At 40.2% G+C, this 22,992-nt stretch overlaps 3 protein-coding genes across 3 annotated transcripts in view; 2 read left to right on the top strand and 1 right to left on the bottom strand.

The window, feature by feature from the left end:
• dnajc12 (DnaJ (Hsp40) homolog, subfamily C, member 12) overlaps positions 1-3,542 on the top strand; it is a 4,838-nt gene extending 1,296 nt beyond the window's left edge. Inside the window, exons 2-5 of the mRNA XM_030069875.1 lie at positions 279-357; positions 657-796; positions 894-1,038; positions 2,465-3,542. Of these exons, the coding sequence (XP_029925735.1) occupies positions 279-357; positions 657-796; positions 894-1,038; positions 2,465-2,547 (447 nt within the window). The 3' untranslated portion in view covers positions 2,548-3,542. The remainder of the gene's footprint in view (positions 1-278; positions 358-656; positions 797-893; positions 1,039-2,464) is intronic.
• A 999-nt stretch (positions 3,543-4,541) lies between these two features.
• On the top strand, positions 4,542-6,535 carry cox5b2 (cytochrome c oxidase subunit 5B2). Its single transcript, XM_030069858.1, has 4 exons — positions 4,542-4,711; positions 5,951-6,021; positions 6,107-6,206; positions 6,297-6,535. Exons 1-4 carry the CDS (start codon positions 4,609-4,611, stop codon positions 6,407-6,409), a joined length of 387 nt encoding a protein of 128 aa, XP_029925718.1. The 5' UTR covers positions 4,542-4,608; the 3' UTR covers positions 6,410-6,535.
• A 1,719-nt stretch (positions 6,536-8,254) lies between these two features.
• herc4 (HECT and RLD domain containing E3 ubiquitin protein ligase 4) lies at positions 8,255-21,279 on the bottom strand. Its single transcript, XM_030070368.1, has 23 exons — positions 21,017-21,279; positions 20,742-20,901; positions 20,365-20,441; positions 20,032-20,253; positions 19,847-19,938; positions 17,885-18,015; positions 17,618-17,769; positions 17,391-17,464; positions 16,854-16,978; positions 16,617-16,676; positions 16,272-16,383; positions 14,753-14,942; positions 14,479-14,651; positions 14,255-14,374; positions 14,048-14,146; positions 13,248-13,415; positions 13,014-13,157; positions 11,964-12,130; positions 11,711-11,777; positions 11,519-11,601; positions 10,040-10,223; positions 9,171-9,273; positions 8,255-8,795 (listed from the first exon to the last, which is right to left on the bottom strand). Exons 1-23 carry the CDS (start codon positions 21,240-21,242, stop codon positions 8,587-8,589), a joined length of 3,138 nt encoding a protein of 1,045 aa, XP_029926228.1. The 5' UTR covers positions 21,243-21,279; the 3' UTR covers positions 8,255-8,586.
• Positions 21,280-22,992: the final 1,713 nt, after the last annotated feature.

Below are 22,992 nucleotides of genomic sequence, written 5' to 3'. Positions count from 1 at the left end.
CGTGAGTTGTTGGTTGACGTTTAATGGATTATATAATACACTGAATAATATTATAATAATAAAAAGTATAATAATTATATATTAAATTATAATAGTATTAATATTTAAAAAAAAAAAACACACAAAAGGAAAAATAGCTTGATTCTGTAAAGTTTAGAATAAAAGATTAGCAAAATGAGTCAACCAATTACCATTAAATAATCTTAAAAATCTGACTTTGTGATTTGTGTGTGTGTGTGTGTGTGTGTGTTTGGTTTGGTTTGGTGTTTATTTGGCAGACTGAACAGATTGTCAACGAGTACAAGATCCGAGCCTTGGCATGTCACCCAGACAAACACCCAGGCAACCCAAAAGCAGGTAAACATGTCCACCTTTACCACAACAAACTGGTGTTATTTGATTTATTTTATTGCTTTTATTTTTTAAAAGATCATTTCAGGTGCTGCCCCTTCTGAGAAGTCTTCTTATATCTCGAGATGTAGGGATCACAAATTAGAGTTCATGATTTCCTTACCTTTTTACAAATGCAACTCCACTTTTTCTCACTTTAACCAAAAACACCCTCTTTACCTTTCAGTGATTTCAAAGCCAGAATGGTATCTAATTTTGTGAGTGTGTTATCATGCCTCCTCTGATATTTTTCCTCTTTTTTGTAGTGGAAGATTTCCAAAAGCTGCAGGAAGCCAAAGAGGTTTTATGCAATGAAAGCACAAGAAAAAACTATGACCTCTGGAGAAGAAGCGGGGTCACCATGTCTTTCCATGACTGGCAGGCCTTGAGCGACTCTGTAAAAACAGTACGTAATTTCACTAGCTTGATTTCAGCTTTTTGACATATCATCTTAATCTGTGAAACAAGATAGCCTTTCAGTAAATTGGGAAATCTATTTTCAGTCAATGCACTGGGCCATGAAAAGTAAGAAGGAACCGATGTTGGAGGGGGCCAAAGCAGAAACCCCAGATGCCCCTCAAGCAGAGGACCGTCGTTTTGAGCAGGAAACACCAAGGATCCCTTTGTATGACAACATGCCATCCTCAAGTGAGTAGATTCCAAACATTAGTTTTTAATGTCTTGAGGGTTGCAAATGCACAAACAGCTTGAAAAATAGATCTGCTGTAGTTATGGACACTGCCGCTTCCCAACTCCAGTCTTCAGATCGGTCCTTTTCACGCTTGAATTTCTTGGTATTATGGGCTGAAATAAGCCAGATTCACACTTGTACACATTATCAGGTCTTCCAGTTAGCTCTCCCTGGCTTAAGGACTCACATTTTTTAATTGGAGAAAAAACATCCTGTTGCTTTTGCTCTAACCTTGATTACACTATAAACTGTAACCCTGACTTTGTCCCCCCCAAAAATGAGGGGTAACCCTGCTTTAGAGTGGATTTTACCAAGCCCTGGGCTGAAGTTGGGGGTATCCCACTCTGGGTTGCATGAGTGAAACAGCTGTTAGCCCAGGAGCAATGGAGGTGTGAACCCAGGGCCAATGGGGGTCTTAGCACAGGGTTAAGTGTACTGTTACAAGGACTAGACTGGTTTGTCTGCCTGGTGGGATAAAGTGGTGGTTCTAGGGGTAGTCTATGCTATGATAAGTTAAAAAAAAAAAAATGTAAGTGTGATAAACCACACTCTAGATTCAGTTTTCCATCCAGGTCTCGTGAAGGTGTCAAATATGTGTGTTTATGGTTTAAATCTGCCGCTGTGGTTGTCAAGCGAGGACATATGTTCACTATGACTAGGAAGCCAGACGACAAAAATCAAGAAAATGGATTAGTGGTTGAAATGTAGCAGCGATACAGCCAGAAACAAGGAGGAAGACGAGAAGAAGAAGGAGCAGAAATTGAAACAACAAAATATCATCAGCATCAGGTTGTTGTTTCAGACACTGATGGGACAGTGTTGGACCTTGTTATATAGGCTTTTTTTTTTTTTTGCACTGGTCAGGAGGTACTTGGCTGAAACAGTATTTTTGCACTGGTCAGGAGGTACTTCAGAAGTATTTCAGAAGGGATACATGATTGAAAAAATGTTTGAGAACCACTGGGATAGAGAAGCAGCTTTACGACCAGAAGTTTGGACCCAGGTGGCTCTTAGGAGCCGCTTGCCTGTTTGATAATTCTGAAAATACACATTTTTACACATCCAACAATTTGTCAAATTCGGCCAGGAAAATAAGGACTGGATGGGATTTCGAAACGGGATATGTAACTGCTGGATAATGTAAGAAATCTGATAAAATGACAAAATTTCTCTCTAAAAAGCCTGAACATTTCATCAAATCTTTTTAACTTATTAGCTGCTGGATATGACATCGTAAGATATTACACTATATTATCCAGCAGCTATTGCATTATCAGCTGTTAAAGCCTGTTTGCATTGCACCAATCAGAAGTGACTACTGTTTTAACACAGTTGTAGACCCAGTGAATTGAAATAGCTTGTTACATTATTATTTTTGCACAGGTGACTTCTGCCACCGGCGTTTCCGTTGGGCTGCTGACTCACCATCCAGTCTGCTGCGCAAGTTCAGAAATTATGAAATATAAACCCAACAACAATTTCATCCAGTGAAGATGTTAAAGTGTTGTCTGTCTCCTTATCATCACATATCGAGTTGTGAAGCATGTCAGCTGTGGTACCAAAGTTGTGTGAACATGCTGTCGCTGAATTTCTTCCCTTAATTTCAAGTGGAAACAGTGAGGGATCTGGCCTTCATTTGCCAATGTTACATAATAGGCCAATCACAAATTAGATAATACAAATACATTTATGCTGTTACTAGTGTAGACTATTCATTAATGCACTATTATGCAGTGGAAAATTGCTCAAATCTCTTCTCAATCCAGTGGAGTGACTTCTCTTTTATTATTATTATTATTATTATTATTACTATTATTATTATTATTGTTGTTGTTGTTGTTGTTTCCACATCAAATCCAAAACCACAGAGGTAACAAGGAATTTATTGGCTACCTTGTAGTTTGTTTTTGTCAAATTGATAATAATTATTGACATTTTATGCAGTAGGATTTAAAAAAAAAACTTTATTTTACATATGTGTATCATTTAATATCATTCATTGCAATGGAGGTGATGCAGTAAGGAGTATGACTGTCATAGCTCCTGTTGTTTGGGAGAAGTACAGCACCTCTGTGTCCCATAATTAATTGTGAAGAGTTTTATATAAATCTCAGAATCGTGAGAAGTCGTTCAAATACCTGTTTACTGTTTCCTAAGTGAAACAGCCACAGAAACACATGTATATATGAAAGATGCTGTTCTGTTCATCATTCCCTTGCTTTTTAATCATTTATGAAGGAGAGAGTTTTGCTGTAGATTTCATCAGTTAAATGCAGTGGCAGATTTTTTTTTTTTTAATTATGTAAATCATCACTTAATTGCAATATGTTCAGTTTACATGCTTGCCCTATTGGAAATCAGTGTCATACATGAGTGTGTTTTTGTGCTACATTCCTATATTTTCAGAGTTGGGTTGAATATTTGTCAGCCATATATGAATCAATAAATATTGTAAAATCTGCATACCCAAACTTGTCTGATACTGTATTAGAGCTGCCGAGCCCCACCTGAAGTTTTTTTTTTTTTTTTTTTTTGTCATGGGACACTAATATGATAAGAGATGTTATGGTTTGTTGTGAGTATTAAGTTGTTGTCATGCTTGAACTCTGGAAAAAAAAGCAGTGAGATTAAAACGTTAGAATCATTGTACATTATTGTATCGTAACAGTTTATACTGAGTTAAAAAGTATGTGAGATTAAACTTTGAGGACCTGCTGTAAGCTTCTCAAGGACTCCTGGGGGTCCCTGCACCATGCTTTGAAAACCACTGTCATATAGCAGTCAAAACAACTCGAGTGCAAAAAGAAAACAACAATAATAATGTTATGTCAGAAGGATGCTTGAACAAATAAACACACACGTCATGTCGCAGATGCACAAGAGGAAGCATTGGACTTTTTAATTGATTTAACTTTATTTACTATATAGCACCTGTCATGACATTACTCCAAAATAAAAGTCAGATTAAAGAGATAGGTCTTTAGTTTCCTTAAAAAAAAAAAAAAAAAAAAACAGGCGATCTTGCCATTCTGATATCCAGAGTAAGAGTTTAGGTGCTAAAAAACGGAAGGCAGCCTCGCCAATTATTTTATAGGACAAATAAGTCACGTCACTTTTATAGCACGTTTAAAAACAGCAGGAGCTTACCCAAAGTGCCTTAAAATCGTGGCAAATGGGTTTACAATACAAATGTACAAGATTAGAAAATACTGAATGTTAAGGAACAATTAAAAGATAAACGGTGTAGGACATTGTTTATTTGTTAATTGATTTATTTTGTTGTTAATCGTTGCTATTTTTTCCTATACAGCGCCGTTATTTTGATATATTCTGCGAAGGTAAAGATACACCTGCTCCGCGTGCTCTCTCCGCTCCATGCGATTGGTCAGCGCAGCCAGTGCCGCGCTGTGATTGGCCAGCAGCCTGCCAGTCGAGCCGCCGTCGGGGTCATTTGAGTGCAGCGCTGTCAGTCGCAGACAGACCGTAGTGATCGCAGGTCAGTCTCCGTACCTGAAAGTGAGTCCAGCATGGCGGGACGACTTCTCCTCCGAGCAGGTTCAACAACACTGCAGCTGACAAGACACAATGTGGCGGCTAGACCCCTTCAGCGCACCATGGCCAGTGTGAGAGGTAAGTCTTAATGCGTTTAAACACCGTATAAACCCCAACTCAAACTCGTACCGCGGTGTCAGGCGACCGTTAGCCCACATCTAACCGACTGAGACAGCGGTTGAAGCCGTGCTGTTGGTCATAGGCCTCGTATGGAAACAGACAGGTGGGTTTGAGTAAGCTAAATTAACGCTCCTCTTGTAGTTTAGCTATTAGCGTTAGCTTTCCGTTTCCCTGTTTTTATACTAACGTCATCCCGATATTGCTTTTTATTATTTCCATACACGGTCAAATATAAGACGAATTAAAAATACGACAACGCTTGTGACACGTTTGCGCCCTCACGCCGATTATATTTGGTTGTATGACTGTGTACCCAATGCTTCCTGTGAAGATAAAAGTTTCAATCAAATAAAATGAAGGTCATTTGGATTTGACGCCGTAGAAAGGCCGCTGATAGACCCACCTCCTCTGGCAGGAGACGTGTGTTGGTTTCGTGCCAACATCCTGCTAAAGGACACCAGTAGACTGGTGCTCATGGTGCGGACGTGCACTTTACCTCACATTCAAGATACCATAATAACATAACTAGATCGTGTATAGCTGTTCTCCATAGAGGCTGCAAGATGACTCGAGAAAATCAGTATTTGGCAGCCTCATTAAGCTCAAATTATGGAGTGTGTTTGGTTTTAGTAACCCTCCTGTTACCTTAAACTTGACCTTTTCTTCAAACCAGTTGGTCAATTTAAACCTCCAGAAAAGGAGTATAATAATTGCTAGTGTATGTGTCTGGTTTCTTGTTGACTACCTAAATAGCACTTTAAATAAAACATAACTTCCCCCAGTCAGCCCCCTTCCATACATCAAAGTTCTTGTGGGAATCGTGTTTTTATCTCCCAAATGTTATATTAATTAGCAATGATTCTCGCACTACTACAGGTATGGTTTTACTAGCTGAGGGTCCCAATGCAGAGGGAAGTATGACAATTATAAATGGCATGTTTTAGTTCCTTAGTGTCATCCAAAGAACTGAAACAAATGTGTGAAATGTTATGTTTTATACAGCTAATGTGTACAAAATGTGTACAGGACATTGAAATTATATTAATTTTGTTGTCCCCATTAAATCAGTAAGAGTCATTACATATTAAGCAAAAAATATGTTAATCACATTTAGATATGTTAAACATTGAAAGGGGTCGAAGTAACCCCCGGCCCCCAATAGTAGGAGGGTTAAAAGGTATTGCCATGCTCTTGCAGGAATACCCACAGATGAGGAACAGGCCACTGGATTGGAACGACGCGCTCTGCAGGCCCTCAAAAAGGGAAAGGTAAGCTGCTACATATAAGACGATGCTGAATTTATCTTTACATTTCAGACTAAGGTGCTGATTTTTCTCTAAATTTATATTGCAGGATCCCTACAGCATCCTGAAGCCAAAGGAGTACGCAGGAACCAAGCAAGACCCTCACATTGTCCCATGTATTGGTACCAAGAGGCTGGTGGGCTGTTTGTGTAAGTGCCAGATTAATCCATTGGAGCCCAACATTTTACTGTGATAATGTACATGAATATTGAAGTTTAACGTAATATAATGCTCTGTAGGTGAGGAGGACAACACTGCTATTGTGTGGTTCTGGCTTCATGAGGGAGAAGCACAGCGCTGTCCTTCCTGTGGGTCTCATTATAAGCTGGTCCACCATGAGTTGCCTCACTGAAATGTAATCGCACAAGCTCCACGCAACTGGGACAACACTGTCGCATTTAATTGCCCTATACCACAACGTGTGCATATCCTTAAATATGTAAAGTTTCTTATCAATAAAATGCAAACCTGGCCAGAATTTTCTTGTGGGAATCTGTTCAACTAGGTTTTTGTTAAAAATGGATAACGTTGTGGAAACACCTGCTTTAGGTAAGTGAGGAGCTACTTGTGTTGATACGGCATAAGATCAAACACAATGTCTGAATGCCATACCAGAGTAAAACAGTGACCTAATTAGCTTAGGAGTGCACAGAAAATTCTGCCACAAGACTTCCCAAATTGTGTCACTATATTAACACTTGGGGCCTGGCAGAGCCCTTGACATGGATAGTGCCTGCATGGGGGTGTAACTATTTTCCAGTAAAACAGTTAACTGTAAAGTCCTTGCTTTTTCAGAGCCTCCTGAGATGGTTCATAAAAATGGCAGCACAAAGATGTAAAGCTGGAAGTCTATACATGTTAGCTACTTATGGAGTAACATCTTGTAGTTTTATAGGCCTCTCTTTGTCAACAGGGAATTACTGAAATGAAAAATCTTGAGTTAGTTTCATGTATCTGAGCTTTACGGTACCCTCATTTACATTGCAGTGATTTTAGTTGAGATGTTAGGGTTAGGGTTAAATAACCAACTGGTGACTCTTCACATATTTCTCTGGTATTGCCCTTTCTGCACTGCACTGGTGAATTTTAAAGCTGATTTTTAAAGACCCCCTCCTAAAAGGTGTGTTTCTTATGTTTATGTCCCCTAAAATGTCTGACCTTGACAACACTTACTTGTACCAGTGCAAAGATTGTCACTATAGGTGTTTCCACATTGCTCTACAGAAGGGAGATGTCTGCTTATGGGACTATTTGCGTATTCATAGTTCCAGACATACTTAATGAGTGTAAGGTATAGAGTTATATCTAACCCATTTTTGCCATGAAGGGATGTTTTTTCATGGAAAAAGACTTCTAAATTTCCAATACTGATGAACAAAGCTGTCTTTTTAGGAGTATAACCAATGGCTGGAGGGGGACATTAAAATTGTATTACTGACTAGGCTTTGCATGCTCTGGCGCCTGAATATCTCAGAATTATCATCATGACATCTGTGCCCAGAGGAATTATGTTTTCGGGTTGTCCGTTTGTCTGGCCCACTCACATGAATGTGATATCCTGGGAACACCTTGAGGATATTTGCTCAAATTTGGCACAAACTTCCACTCAAGGATGAACAGATTAGTTTTTGGTGGTCAAAGTCTTTGTGACCACCATTCAAGAATTCATACACAAGTTATGACAAAGTTTCACAAAAATGCCTTGTAGGATAAAATGAAGTAATAATGTTTTATATTCAAAAGGTCAAAGGTCAGCTTTACTGTGACAATGTTCTGCCAGCACTTCTGGCCATAACTCATGAATTGCCTTTCTCATCATGTTGCCTTAACTTTGTGCTCTTTTACCCTTTTATGATCTGTTTTGCGTGTGTGTGTGATTGTTTTATGCCCTGTTGGAAAGCACACCTAACATTATTATTGTGAGGCAAGAGATGTTATTCTGAATGCTGTTTTCTTGTTAAAATAACACATTTCAGTGGCTGATTTTTTTTTTTTTTTATTTTATTTTTTATTTGTGGCTTGATTAAGGCTTACAGCTAAGAAAATCCACTCACCTTCTACCGCATACATCTTCATACTTGGCTTCTCAACAACTGTTACGATAAGATTCATGTCAAACGTAAGTGTTGGTATACATTGTCTGAGCTCAAAGAGCCAAAGTACTGTACATACCAGTACTTTTGGTCTCATGACACTCATCATATCCAAACATGTATGAGTATATCTACAATAGATATCAAATAATGTTAATTCATTTTGAAACCAGTCAAGCATCAAATACTATGGTGGCATGAAAAAAACTGCTGAAATATCAAAGTCAAGATTAGCCTTAAAGTCCAGACATCCAAACCTTTAGCCTTTTGTACTTGGTGTGGCTCCCTGCAAAGTGTTCTTGATCCACACTAATGACAGAGTTCAAGTCATTGTGCAGGGTTCAGAGCAGACAACAGCCTGTGAGGCAAAACATTTTGGCCAAGTGATTACCATCAACAGTCTGGGTGCAGAGTTCTTGGTGTTTTTTGTGCATCATCAGACAAGATTGAAGCCTTGATTGTGATCTATCGCCTGGAGAAGCTTTTCACGGAGCGTCTCTATACTCGTGTACTTAGGCAGATCCAGCAGGTTGAAGCAGGTGTGAGCCACAGGTAAGTAGTGCTCCCCTCCGCCAGTGGGCTGGATCACCAGTTTTAGACTTTTCATGCCCAAAATGGGTATGCGGTCACTCCCTGTGAGGAACACTGAAGCAAAGAAGCAGCATTTCACTGGGGCTGAACAGTGATTATGACACACTTTATTTAAACACTTGACAAAATGAGATGACACATTTCAAGGAAAATTATTTGAAGATTCAAGTTTTGACACCACACTTTGAAGTTACCATGTAGTTCACTTGCATGAACATCTATTTGATCAATATTTTACAAACATGCCATATCGTGATGATACTACAAAAATTTGAATGATCACTGATACGGATTTCAACCATACTGTCAAGCCCTTGGCTTTGCTATTCCAAGTGAAGAAAAATGTATGTGTAATTTCACCTGGTACAAACAGCCTCTCAATTTATTTATTTTTTTAAATAAACAGTCTTACATAAAGGGAATACTTACAGAGAAACTCTTTCTTCTTCTCTAAAGGAAGCTCGTGGAACACCTCCCAAAAGAACTTGATGGTCGGATGTTCAGCCCAGTATTCTCCTTTGTATTCAGTGCTCTGAAAAGTGGAGATTAATTTATTTGTACCATCATACACTCACTGATGAAGAATTCTGTTGAGTACTTGAACACTACAACCTCGCATGATTTGACAGTATAAAAACAACAAATTGAGCCATATTTGTTTGGGGCTACTAACAACTAGAGACTCCTAGTAACATGCAGTGATCTTTATCTGCTGTGAGTGAGCCATGTCACTAATTTTCAAAGAAAAGATTTCACTTGCTTGATTTTAGTAAAGACAGTGGTTAAATATTATTAGTAATAGTGTGCACAAATTCACATCCTTGTGAATTTGGGCTTTGGAGATAATTTCAGAATAAAAATTGTTCATTGCTCAAAATTGTTTGCAAGTGACACTGTCATTGCAAATATGCACTACTGATTATTTTTACATTACCATTTGTCATGTATTTGTTACTGAAATTGTCTAAAATCTATCTAATAGAGACTTCACTTGACCTTATGACTTATAATCTCACAACCATATTATTAAGACATCAGAATGATGCATGTTAGACTTCCGACATTAAGGACAAACACGTTATATCTGAGGGGATATAAAGTTCAGTTATGGAATATGTGAATAAACATCCCTTAATACAGAAAACTGAGGAGGCATCTCCAAACCTGTCACTGCAATTTCAACAGGATCCATTCAACCAGTGCTCAAGAAAAATGTTTCTCAAGATAATTTTAACATTACAAAGGACAAACATAGTTTGAGGCAAAATATTGTCAGTCAAAAAGTTAATAAGCTTAACCTTTTCAAGTTCCTTCCAGTCATAGTTGGTGTTGCCGATCACCATGGCTTGCAGTTCGTTTGGCTGGAACAGCTCCAGAACTTTTCCACCACACACCTTGTGGAAACCTGCGTAGAAGGACTCAAAAAGCGGGGCTACCGATCTGTTGAAGATGTAGTCTACATATGCACTGACAAACTCCTGCCTAGGAAAAGAAACAAGAAATTCAAAGTTTTTTCTACATTAAATCATGTTAAATTCTGTGTGAAGACAAAAAATAAGACCACACTTCTAAAATTAGAAAAGTTATGCTAACAAAGCTCTGCTGATACCACAGTGCAGCTGAAAGAAACATTGTTGAAACTTAAACACAGTAGCTGCTAAGGAGAAGAACAGTTAAACTTGTGCAAACATAATGATTAACATTTCCACTCTGGCTGTGTCTCAGTCATAGAGTACTGCCATCCATCTCTCTACAAAGGTGCTAGAGGAGGGTAAGCAGGTGGAGAGCACAGGGGTGCCAGGACAGAGTCACACAACGTCCTGGACTTGTGTCCTTCAGGCCTCCAGCTGGCAGCTCTGAGGAAGGACAAGGACACCTCCTGATCCACAGCCACAGTGCCAGCACCTGTACTGCTCTGCAGCAGGCCTTGTGCTGCAGGGTCATGCAGTGCTTGTCACTTAAAAAAATACGCACTATACTAAACTCCATGTCCAAAAACAACCCTTGTAATCAAATTTTTGAAAAGCAATGAAAAATGTCACTTGTCCTTTAATTTCTGCCTGGTGGTGTCTCGTAATCGTGAAAAATCGCACAGAAAGTCAGTGACTACCTGTTTTGTCTACTTCCTGTTTATAATGTGTCACCCAACTTCTAGACTTGGTCATCCAATCATAGAGTTGCAAATTTTCTGTGATCCAATGACAAGTCTTTCAAAGCATTCCCTGACATGAAAACCGAAATGATGAAATAACCACATAACAGAGAAACTAATTATGGCTCCATGTTTACTTTGATGGATTATCTAGGTTGGTGTATTTTCATGTCTCAGCCAGTTGTTTTTCATACTGTACAACAATGAATGGCATCAAACTGCTTGTTTTTTAGTTAAGGAAGCATTTCCAACTACACTGTATCCAAACACCACCAGAAATAATGGAAAGACAGGGGAAACAGATCATTTGGGAAAAACAAAAAAAAAAAACAAAAAAACAATAAAAACAACAAAAGTACTGAGAATACTAATAATAAAGAAACACCAAAATTATCTTTAACATATTCAAATGGCCCCAATTTTGGAAATGGTGTGGGTTTCTCATAATTTAGAAACCGTTTCATCTGCATTTTCATTGATATATGCCTCAGAACAATGAGCAACACTTATCTCACTGTATTGGGCTTCAGACTAGCTTAACTATCCTAAAAATCCACTCCACCCTGTCTTTTGCTATTTAGTTTACATTTACTGACAAGAGATAATCAAGAGTTTGAAAAATTACCTGTTGGATTTATTAACATTGATATCCTCACCATTAGGGATAAGTTCCAAAACCTCCGTGGCACCAAAGTTTTCTTCTGTGACCTGAAAAATTGTTTGAAAATTTGCCATAATGAGATACTGAAGATGTCACAGCTGTATACTTTATGCACCACAACGCTGCACGTTAATGATTTTGAAACTGATCACGTACTGTGAAGTTCAAGCAGAACGTGTCCTCAATGTCATCTTCTGTGTAGTCCAGCAGCTGCTGCAGACTCCTAGTTTTTGGAGAGAAACAATCGCTGATACTCACAAAAGTCTTAACAAATGTGAATTCCACAAGCCACAACTGCAACACGGACAGCCAATATGACTGCTGACATACACTGTAAGATGATACACAGGCAAATTAAGTTCATAAACACACTAAAAATAAACCTCAGGTGACTGTTCCTTGATCTGACCTTCCCACATCTGGCATTAACTCTTTCAGGTCATCTAGATTTGGGTTCCTCTTCAAAAGCTTCTTGTAAAGGGCCACCGGGAAGTGGAGCTCCACTATGGTGAGATTGTAGATGGCCAGACCACAGATCACGCCAATCAGGTGGAATAAGTCAATGTCTTCAAAAGTCTAGAGGGGACAATGATCGTCAGTCAGAGGTTTTATATAAAAAGACCAAACACATCTGAATTTACATGCGCACAGTATTTTAGATACTGGTTTGAACCAACACCTTAAAAAAACACTCCGCCCAAAAGCTATATGTATTGCCCTCTATTGAGTAAATGCACAGGCCAGGTGTGCACAGGTGCTTGTGCATGACAGTGTTTTCTGGAAATTGTCTATTTTGCAATGTTTTAGCTAAAGTACATCTGTTTGGGACATGCGTCAACATAGGAATGTGGAGTCAGGAGTTTGAAAATTTGAGACAGACATTTTTGGAAAATTTTTGCTGCTGTTTCAAGTCGCCAATCAGCTCCATTGTAACAGAAGCAGCTACAGTTTTTGAACTGTGAGGTGTATGGCTAAAACCTTTTCCATTGGACATTCAACATAACTCAGAGCAAACAACACAAAATATGTGGTGTTTGAGTTAAGCATTCCTTTAATTGTCCCAGTAAAGGTGTTATTCAAGATAGTGTGTTTGTATACAGGTTTATAAATCAGCTTTCACATATCCCTTTCAAATATCCACTTAAATATCAAAGAATTTCTGCCTGTCTGTGTTCCTCTACCTCTGATTTAGCCAGTGAAGAAATCTAGTTACAGAAACACTGAACTTACACAAGAACATAACACTAAATGATGTATCACCTTTGTCTATGTCAGTATTCTGGATAATGTTAAAATATCCCTTGTCTAGGCTTGTCATGGCTGGGATAAGAACTTGTCAAGGTTACTGCCAATGGGATATGGTACACAAACTGTTTATTGAGGAAATATCAGAGTGCATGTGAATGCAACCAGTGCTAAACACTTTTCCTCAGTGTGAGGGGATAAAGGTGAGTCATACCTTATTTGAAAACCAGATGAGCCTGGACTCCTCGTAGTAACGAAACATCCCATATTTGGGATCTAGCAGTTCCCTCATGATCAGAAGAAAGAATTCCTTTCTCACACCACCTGCGTCGACTGCCTCCTCTCCAACGAAGATCACCTGCCATGAGTGTTATCACAAACATTAGTATCTTATCTGCACCTGTGGGCTTAATAACATTTTTTTTTATAAAACAACCCAATGATAAACCTTGAGTGGTTTCTTGTAGTCCACATTCTTGGATTTTCGGAGGACTTCCATGGTATCTCCAACAATGTTTTCCCTCCGTACGATGAGGATGAGACAGGGATTGACAGACTCCACCACTGGCAGGAACATGGAGCTGAAGTTTTGCCTTTGTGCCTGGTCCACTGCCATCTAGCAGTGCATAACAAGTGAATGGGCAGCGATTAGCTATATATTTTCACAAATACTATATAACACAGTTATTATGCCCTCAAAACCTTTTATATCCACTGGATTCATCTCCCTCTTCATGGTAAACTTGGCAAAGTTAGGCCCCGCTCCTTTCAATCAATTAGTGGCACAAGCTGGTCAGTGACATCTTGGCCCATGACCAACCTCCCCACCAGATTTATTTTTATGTTATCTTTAAGCATTTGGGAAAAAACAGCCCTGTTTGTGCTAAGCCTTGCCCGTTTTCTGCAAATTTGCTGTCATAGGCCGCACCCCTTTTTGCCAATCAGTGCAGAAAGCTGGCCAGTCCGCCTTGACTCATGACCAAACTGTGCTGGCATCTGTGAAATGATATGGTTGAATTTGGAAACTATGGTCCAGTTTGTGCTGAGCCCCACCAGTTGCAATGCTTACACACACATCACAATCATTTCTCTGGTGGCCAGTCACCAACATTCCCATTACGTTTTGCACAAATCCATGTAGTACGTTTTCCAGTTACCCCGCTGAAGGACTGATGGTCAGGAGAGATCCCATAACCCCCCGCTCGAGGTTTCAACTCCTTGGCACAGGTTAAAATACAAGTGGCATACCTGCATCTGTATGACAGCATCTGTTTGAAGCAGTGTGGTCTTTGCTTGGGCATCAAATACAAAGGGATACTTGCACAGCGTGACTGCACCATCGTGACCCTGAGATAAAAAGACGTAACCAAATGATCTATGATGATGCATAATTATATCTCTGACACATGTGATCTACTGAATCATGGAACTGACTTCAACTGTTGATGGACTTACCAAGGGGTACATATGCTGCTGGAACCATGTGATGTAGTCGTTTCTGATGTCTATCAGGTCATCCAGCTCGTGAATGTAGAATTTATCATACTGTATGATGTGTCCTGCTCGCTCGCTCACCTGAGACATCAAGAAAATTTTGTTTTTTGATTGTTAAATTAAGTGTATGGCTGACATAAACAGAGCTCTGGTAAAACAAACCCACTGATGTTCTCAGTGCTCACCATATGCAGGATCTCTAAGAGCCGAAGCGACGTGTCCAGGAAGCAGGTGAAAATCCTCTGCTCTGTTTGAGGAATGCCCACCTTGTGCATCCGAAGCAGGTACACCACCACTTCCTTGTACAACTCCACCAGCCGCTGGAAGATTGGCGGCTCAAATGTAGACCACCAGTTTCCTGAGGAAAATACCAAAAGATCTCTTGTGACAGAACAAGAGCAATAAACCTGTCCCATCAAAATGTGGAGCAAGATCTATGAAACCAGTTCCCCATCCTACCTAGCACCTTGAGTGGCGCATCTTTAAGGCTGATGAGTGCTTTAGCAAAGGGGATGGCGAGGGTGACGTATGTGTTTGGGTCACTGAAGAGAGGACATTCTGGAAGAGTGAGGTAGAGTCTCAAGGCTTCAATGTCTGGAGGAGAGATACTTAGTCTGGGAATGAGGTTCTTCTCCAAACTGGCAGCAATCTGATGGGAAAGTGGGAAAACATACAAGTCTGTTATAAGGAGCTTGTTTTGTACAAACTATACTGGAGAATGGTGGGGTAAAATACAAGCATGAAACCAAAAAGTATGGGTAAAGGCAGAGTGACTGTTGTGGCATGGGTTGCAACTGGACTAAAGACAGAAAAAAATTAAAACTGACCAACCAAAAACATATGGCTAGCAGCATTAATATGTAATCTGGTACTGTCAGACTCCGTACACTGATACTTCACCTACAGCTAAGAAATAGTGAACAGAAACAACATTTTAAATATGGAGAAGACTAAATATTTGAAGTGCTTTCCAGTGACATAGAGCTATCTACAATCTTACCAAAGCCTATAAAGAAAAAAAAAACTGAGCCTCAGCCTCTGACTGCTGAGGTAGAAAAAAAGAGTGCATTACAGTCTTTCAGGCATTGAGGGCAGTGCTGAGCACTTTATAATAAGAGTCAAATATATGGTGTTCACTGGGACTAAATGCTATAAAATGATCACAGAGCTCTGAGTAAAATTATTCCAAATATTTCCAAGTTACTGGACTGCCACTGTTACACGATCCAGTATTTTAATGAAAACATTATAATAAGCTGATGTACAATAGAGGGTTCTAAAATTATGACACTTTCAAAAGATTTCATTCATCTAAGCCAGGGGTGTCAAACTGGTGCCATGGAGAGCCGAGAGTCTGCAGGTTTTCATTCCAACCGAAAACTCCACCAGGTGATTTCACTGATTACTCCACCTCCAAGCAGAGAGAAGGAACTAATCAGTGAAATCACCTGGTGGGGTTTTCGGTTGGAATGAAAACCTGCAGCCTCTCAGCCCTCCATGGCACCAGTTTGACACCCCTGATCTACTCACTCACAGACACACACACACACACACACACACACACACACACGCGCGCGTGCCCTCTTCAACACTGTCTGGGTCATTTTCACCAATGGACCAATTTGGTGATTTAATGGAAAAGTCCTATTGACCACTGTTCATTTTACTCTGTGCTCTGCACCCTCTGGAGATGGCCTCAGATGGCCTCATTCTTGTGGGTGAAAAGTCTCCCTATATAGGAGTGCATCTCTGGCCTTGCTGCTCTACAAAGTGCATGAGTGTCATGTGCAATGTTGACCTTTGCAAATGAATTCTTTATACTCTGGGGCATCTGCAGGGTTTTTTCTAATTCCCTCTTGCACAACCATGACAGGGTGTGAACTAGTACTAATAAAATATGGAATATTGTATGAACTAGTACTGGCAAAGTGATATACAATTGTACACATCAAATAAGATGTATTTGTTGAGTGCTCACCTGTTGAGCTATTTCTGGGTAATCCTGCTGAACCACTCTGTGAAACAGGAGGCGAGCCATGTTCATATCCACCCCTGAACATTTACTGCTGGTGTTGTAGTGATCTGGATGGCTTTGTAGAACAGACAAGACAATTATTATTTCAAGACACAATACAGCCAAAATTCCTCAAAGTAAGAGCCCGGCTCAATCCAAGGGAAAATGAAAATCTGGGTCCAGCTTCTCACCCACTATGATATCTTAACATAATAAAGCACAATGTATTTGCAATATTTTTCAAAAAATACATTAATATCTGCTATAACTAACATGAATAAAACCAGACTTCACACAATATGTGATTACCTCACAGCTAGAAAAGACCCATTGAGGCAGCTTGCAGAGGAGAACACCAGGTCAATCTCACTGAGGGAATTGTAAGAGACAAGTCATTAGTGTGGGTACTTTTTTTTTTTTTTTAAACCAAATCCTCATAAACATAATTTACCAGATTATCAGTTAGTCCATAACATAAATCTGGCACTGTTACTGATAAGACAGGTAACATGGACAGCCAAGTGTTTTGTGAGCAGCAGACTTTACTTGGAGATTTCTGGAGGAAGTCTTCCTTGTGTGTGGTTCAACCACCGATGTATGAGATCAGGAGTCAAGGTGCAAATTTTCCTGTGAGGATCCTGTATCCTCACATCATGCAGAACCTGGTTGTTCTACAGCAGAGAATATGTAATTATTAAACATTTTGTTGGCAACTGTACATGAACAAATGAAGGCAAGGCTCAGGAATCATGACTTAAAAAAATAAACAGAACTTGAGCAGTAAAAATTCATTTTAGTCTTGCAAATTCTTAAAATGTTCATGATCAATCTTCATACATTTTAATTTGGCTATTCCTTAGTGTTTTTTTCCACACCCAATAAAAGGCTACAAAAGCATTGTATTGGCATTCATGACAGTATGAAAAAATGTAAAATTCTTCTCATTAGTGTTTTTTTTTAAACCAGCAACTCTAATTCAGCTTCACTGGGTAAGACCTAAAAATGTAATCAAACGGAAAGAGTAATGCAAGGCAAATACACAGAGATTAATTAGGAGAGAGTCATGTGACTATGACAACTTACATCAGTAGTGCTATAGTGAGCAAAGCTCTGGTCTCCTCCAGCATAGATCCTCCTGACACAGCCTTGCTCTGCATCTGTAATACAAAAAATAAACAATCACAAAATTGATCATAATTGCCTGATTCCTCACCTTTTCTTTACGGTAAATTAAGTACATACACACAGAGGTAAAAATGCAACAGTAAACCTTAATTCTACATTTATTTGGCACAAGGCAAATTCCTCACCTGTATCCGGACTATTAGAGGTTACCCAGGAGCCTTTGACAGGGGCGGGGCTTTTCCTGTTGCAAGTAGAGCGTGTGCCAAGCTGCCCATTTCCTCCAAGCCCAAACGAGTCCATCTTTCCAGAGGTGGGGATGAAAGCCAACGTATGCTGCCTTATGAGGACACAGTAATTTGAGAAATGAAGTTGTTTTACATAATCTCAGTAGCACTTTTATTACTCTGGAACGCTCTGGAAGTAAGATAGCATGTGCATGTTGTGGATCTTACCTTCCACATGCAATCTGTGTGACGACGTTTCCCATGAGCTCAAATACTTTCCTAGGGTTGATCTCGTGATTTGTTGAGTTATGTCCAAGTTGGCCATAACCTCCTGCACCAAATGTAAACACGCCTCCCTCCTGCAAAATCAGCAGCACCACTAGTTATTCTAACCTTTCCATGGACATTGTGATGCCAAATATTAGCGAACACAGATCTATGCAGGATTGTTTTTGATTGAGTATGAAACGCTTGTTCTGAATCCTGGTATTCTGCACAAGAAACCAAATGTCTAACCAAAACAAATCAAATCCCTTGTAGGGTTTTTCCATTGACACTTTTGGCCATGCCGAGTCAAACCGTGCCATGCCGATTTACATTTCCATTACCAGTTTAAGCTCAGTGAATTGTGCCAAGCTGCACCCAAGATGGAACATCTTGAAAGGAGGTCCAAAGTGAGCCAAACCCACCCTCAAGCGGGTGACCCAATGGGAGCTACGGGATATGACACATGCACACTGTGACTACATCTATGATGTAGGAGGTTTACAGCAGATGGTGGTAGAAATTAAGGGATGGATCCACTTGGATGCTCTTCGTGTGTGCTCCTTGCTTACAATGAGGAAATACCCAAGTGAGGCTAATGATACCTGTTTCATAGTTGATAATCTATCCATGTAAAAAATATTTCAGCAAATCTCTTTAGTCACACAAATATTATTCATGTCAGCCGTTTCACGTCTGCGTTAGGGATGGCGAAAATGGAAAATTTTCTTGGTCGACCACCGGGCCTCATTAATCGGTTTATTTCGGTTAACCGAGAATATTATTTTACTGTCTATAAACCATAAAAGAATAACCGCAACAAATAGAAGCTAGCAGCGCTAGCACCGGCGCCATTGTCTTGCCCCGGACGCATACCACTACGTCCACGACAAACATAAGCTTGGCTCGTTTCTCCCGTAGATACCTATAATATCTATAATATAATTATAATATACTATAATATAATTATTATCGATATCTATGGTTTCTCCGGTCTTTCTCTACCGAGCTGAGCTCTGTGCGTAATGACGTCATCGAAACCCGGCAGAGCGTCCCGTCGCCATGTTTACCGTATTAAACTGTATGTAAGCGCAAGAGCAACTTCTCCGCCTTCAGGAACAGTTGGAATTTTTCGATCGATAAAACCTTACGGTAGTTACGGTATTTACAATCTGACATGCGCATTTGTGTCGGCGACGACACGTTCGGACCAGAGTGCCTGTAGAGAGAGAGTGGCGACAACTCCGTTCACTCCAACGGTTCCGTTTTTTCACAGCAATGGCAGCGTAAGGAGACTCTACAGGCACTCTAGTTCGGGCTTAAAGGTTAGCATCCCTAGTCTGTGTTGCTGATTTTTTTTTTTTTTTTTTTTTTTTTGGAAATAAAACAGTTGTGTAAGGTGCTAGTGCAGAAATGAGGAGTAGTTGACAAGCCCACAAGTGATTGATGGGGCTTTGCCATTAACTACAGCCACACTTTCAAGCAGGTAGTCCTTTGTAATGGAAACACAAACCCCAGCCACACTGGGCTGACGCACCGAGTCAAACAGAGTAGAGCCAAGCCAGCACATCTGTATGGAAAAACACCATTGGTCATGGGATATAGTTTAGCTTGCAGTAAGACTTAAGGCACAAGCACATTGCCTGAAGAGGAGCCCACATTGAGCACAAGGGCAGCAACAGTTATTCTGACATTCACCAGCTGTTCTCATTATGTAACAAGCAATGTATAGTTTAAAATACCACAAAAATGATGGCTGGTTCCCTGTCAAGTGGCTGGTAGATAACCCACTGTATACAAGTTTTACCGGTGTTTGTCTGGTGATGGTAATTTCCCAACCAGCTGCACACCACTGCAGATACAAAGCATGGGCGCTCACACAGGACACTACAGCTCTATCAGATAGCCACAGGGTGCATAACTTAACTTGGTCAGTGCTGCTGTGTGGTCTTCTCCACAGCAGATGTAAATCACTCTCTGTGACCTAAGAGACTTCAGCAGGGTTGGGAAATGTCGATCTGAAAAAGAGCATCCGAAAATTAATTTGATTTTAAGGTTTATACGTTCATAACCACGATGGCATAAGAGTTTGACTAATCTGATGGACTTACCATTGTTGTCATTGAGGCCCAGTTGCCCAAACTTGTTGCGCCCCCAACCAAACACTGCTCCTGAGAGTGTGAGGGCGAAGCTGTGAGCGCCACCTGCTGATATCTGGGCAAAAGGAATACCCTGCAAAGACTGGATGATCTGCGGTGTGGAAATGCCTTGTCCGTCTACTCCCAGCCCCAGTTGTCCATATCGATTCTGACCCCAGGAGAAGACCTGACCTCCTGTACAAAAAATAAGGACAAAACATTTGATGGTCAAACATCAGGAAAACATAGTAATCTGGCTAAATAAATATGTATTACGTTGACTAGGCTACATAAATATTCCATTACCTCTTGAAAGAGCATGGGAATGCCAATATCCACAGGCTACCTGAGCAATTTGTACATCTGACAAACTCTTGATGTTTCTGAAGTTTTCACAGGAGAAAAACAAACAAACAAACAAAATGAGTCCATTCTTTTCCCCAGTAGCATTTGTTTGAGGTTGATAATAAACATAAGAGAGCACTTTCAAGTCACGTCTGTTACAGGCAAAAACAGAGTTTAAATATTCACAATTTGACATTTTAAAAAAAATATGCACTGACAAAGTCATGTTCCTGTGTCTTTACATGGGAGCAGATGAGGAAATCAGTTACTGATACACAATTCAGACCAAAATGTTTTATGGAAATCGGTGAGCGGAAAACATTAGTAACTGAATTTACCTAGGTACACGAACACATTCCTCAAAATTGTTAAGGCCCAGCTGTCCATCAGAGCCCAGACCCCACGAGAAAACTTGACCTTTGTCATTCAGTGCAAGTGTGTGGGCCTCTCCACATGACACTGCCACTATGATCTGTGCATCCAGGGCCACAACCTGTTCTAATATCGGAAAAAAACACACACAAGCCAAATGTCAATCTGACCATTGTGACCAAATGCTTTTTGCAAAGAGCTCTCATGGGAGATTTTAAAAAAATTATATATATTCTCTTACCGGGTTTCTTTCGTGACTTCTCATGACCCAGCTGTCCCAAGTCATTGCAGCCACAGGTGTACACTGTCCCATCTTCAATCAGGAAAGCTGTGTGCCTGCGGCCACACCCCACGTCACACACCTTCTTCCCATGAAAAAACTCACATTTCCTCGGCTCAACCACAATCTCCTCATCAATACCACCCAAGCCTAGCTGTCCGAAGGAAGCATTGCCCCAACACAGCATTGCAGATCTCCCCCTTGGCTTCTCCACGCCAACAGGACCCCCGTTTCTGTGAGGAGAAAGGCACCTCATGTTAGCTACGGAAACTGCTGATGGTGGGTCAACCAGCATCAGAGTCCAAGCTCAGAGTTTTTTGCTAGCCAGGACACAGCTAGCAAGCTATGTGCTGCAGAAAAAAAAACACATGTGTGAAGCTATGGCTGTAACTTCCTCTGATTAGAAAAAATTAAATCCATGATAACAAACGCAAAGTCAATGCCTTTGGTAAAATGAAAAGACTGACCTCATGTTAGCTACAGAGCTGATGATGATGGTGTGTCAAATAGCTGAGAGAGTTTTTGATTGCCAGTCACACTTCAGCTGCTATCAGCTAGCAAGCTTAGCCAAATAACGGTCCATAAAAAGCGATTTGTTCAGCCTATATGTCTGTCATTGTCTCTATAATTTACTATTTTCTATATGCGTTGCTAACTACCGCCGTGTACCGTTACTAAACTCCTCAGTTGGCGAGTAAAAAATGTAAACACACTAGCCAGATAAGCTACTGTCAGGATAACGGTAGCTAACACGCCCCATTAACATACCTCCACTACGAGAGAGAGGCTGAACGGTGACCCAGTTAACACGCTTTTCCTTAACATATGTGTGTGTGAGTAAAGTGTGTGTTTTACTTGCCTGGAGGAGGCTAATTAGCATTACCGTTAAACCATTCAAACCAAGGAAAAAAAAAAAAATAAAAAAATAAAAATAAAATAACGTTCGCTGCGTAGCTATTCTTTCAACGCCGGCTTGGCTAACTTAGCGCACTGGCTAAGCGAAATGGCTTTAAGAAAAATATTATTATTATTTCCTTACCTGTTGCGAAAGCAGTTACACCAAAGAGAACACGGCTCCTTTACATTAGCTGGCTAAATAGCAAATCTTGCCACACACACACACACACACGAGGTCTGGTCAGATAAGTGCTGCTGCTGCTGCTGTTCGCTGGCTAGTCCAGTTACAAACACATGCTACCGTGCGTTTGAGTCACGTTACGTATCATTTATCTTCACTTGTCCATGTGGGGGGAACAACAACTACAGCCACCGCCTAAACTTGTGCTAGAACCTGCGACCCGAACCACCCAAGTCGGTGGCCGCTGTCAACAGCAACTGCTCAGACCGAAAATGTACTGCGGGAGAAACACACAGGCGTCAAGCTACGGCTGTAACCTGTTTTGATGGGAAAAATAAAAGCCCCTACTGACGAACGTGGGGAAAAGGAGAAGCAATAAAAAATAAAATAAAATAAAATAAAATAAAATAAAATAAAATACCGTAGTAAAAATCAACGCAGTGCCTCTGGTAAAGAAAAAAAAAAAAAAAAAAAAAAAAACATAAAACAGAGTGCCATTGCACTCCAGGACAGCAGGCCCTTTGATGATGATGATAATGATGATGATGATTATTAGATACACTACTCACAAAAAGTTAGGGATATTCGGCTTTCGGTTGAAATTTCAGGATGAACCTAAAATGCATTATAACCTTTACAGGTGAACCTAATGTGACCTTCTGTAAACTTTTGAATGCACATGTCCAACTGTTCAGTGTTTCAGTACTTTTTGCACAAGTTGCTGTTCTCTAACAAGGAGCTTAACAGCAAAATTCACATCAGGTGTTTGATGCTCCAGCTCATCGAGGTCGTATCATTAGGGAACGGCTGCTGGAGACTGGGGTACCTCAGATGGAGTGGCCTGCACTTTGTCCAGACC

This window comes from Myripristis murdjan, chromosome 15, assembly GCF_902150065.1.
Source record: "Myripristis murdjan chromosome 15, fMyrMur1.1, whole genome shotgun sequence".
Classification (NCBI taxonomy): Eukaryota; Metazoa; Chordata; class Actinopteri; order Holocentriformes; family Holocentridae; genus Myripristis; species Myripristis murdjan.
The sequence above is the reverse complement of the archived record's forward strand: the minus strand, read 5'-3'. Positions and strand labels throughout refer to the sequence as shown.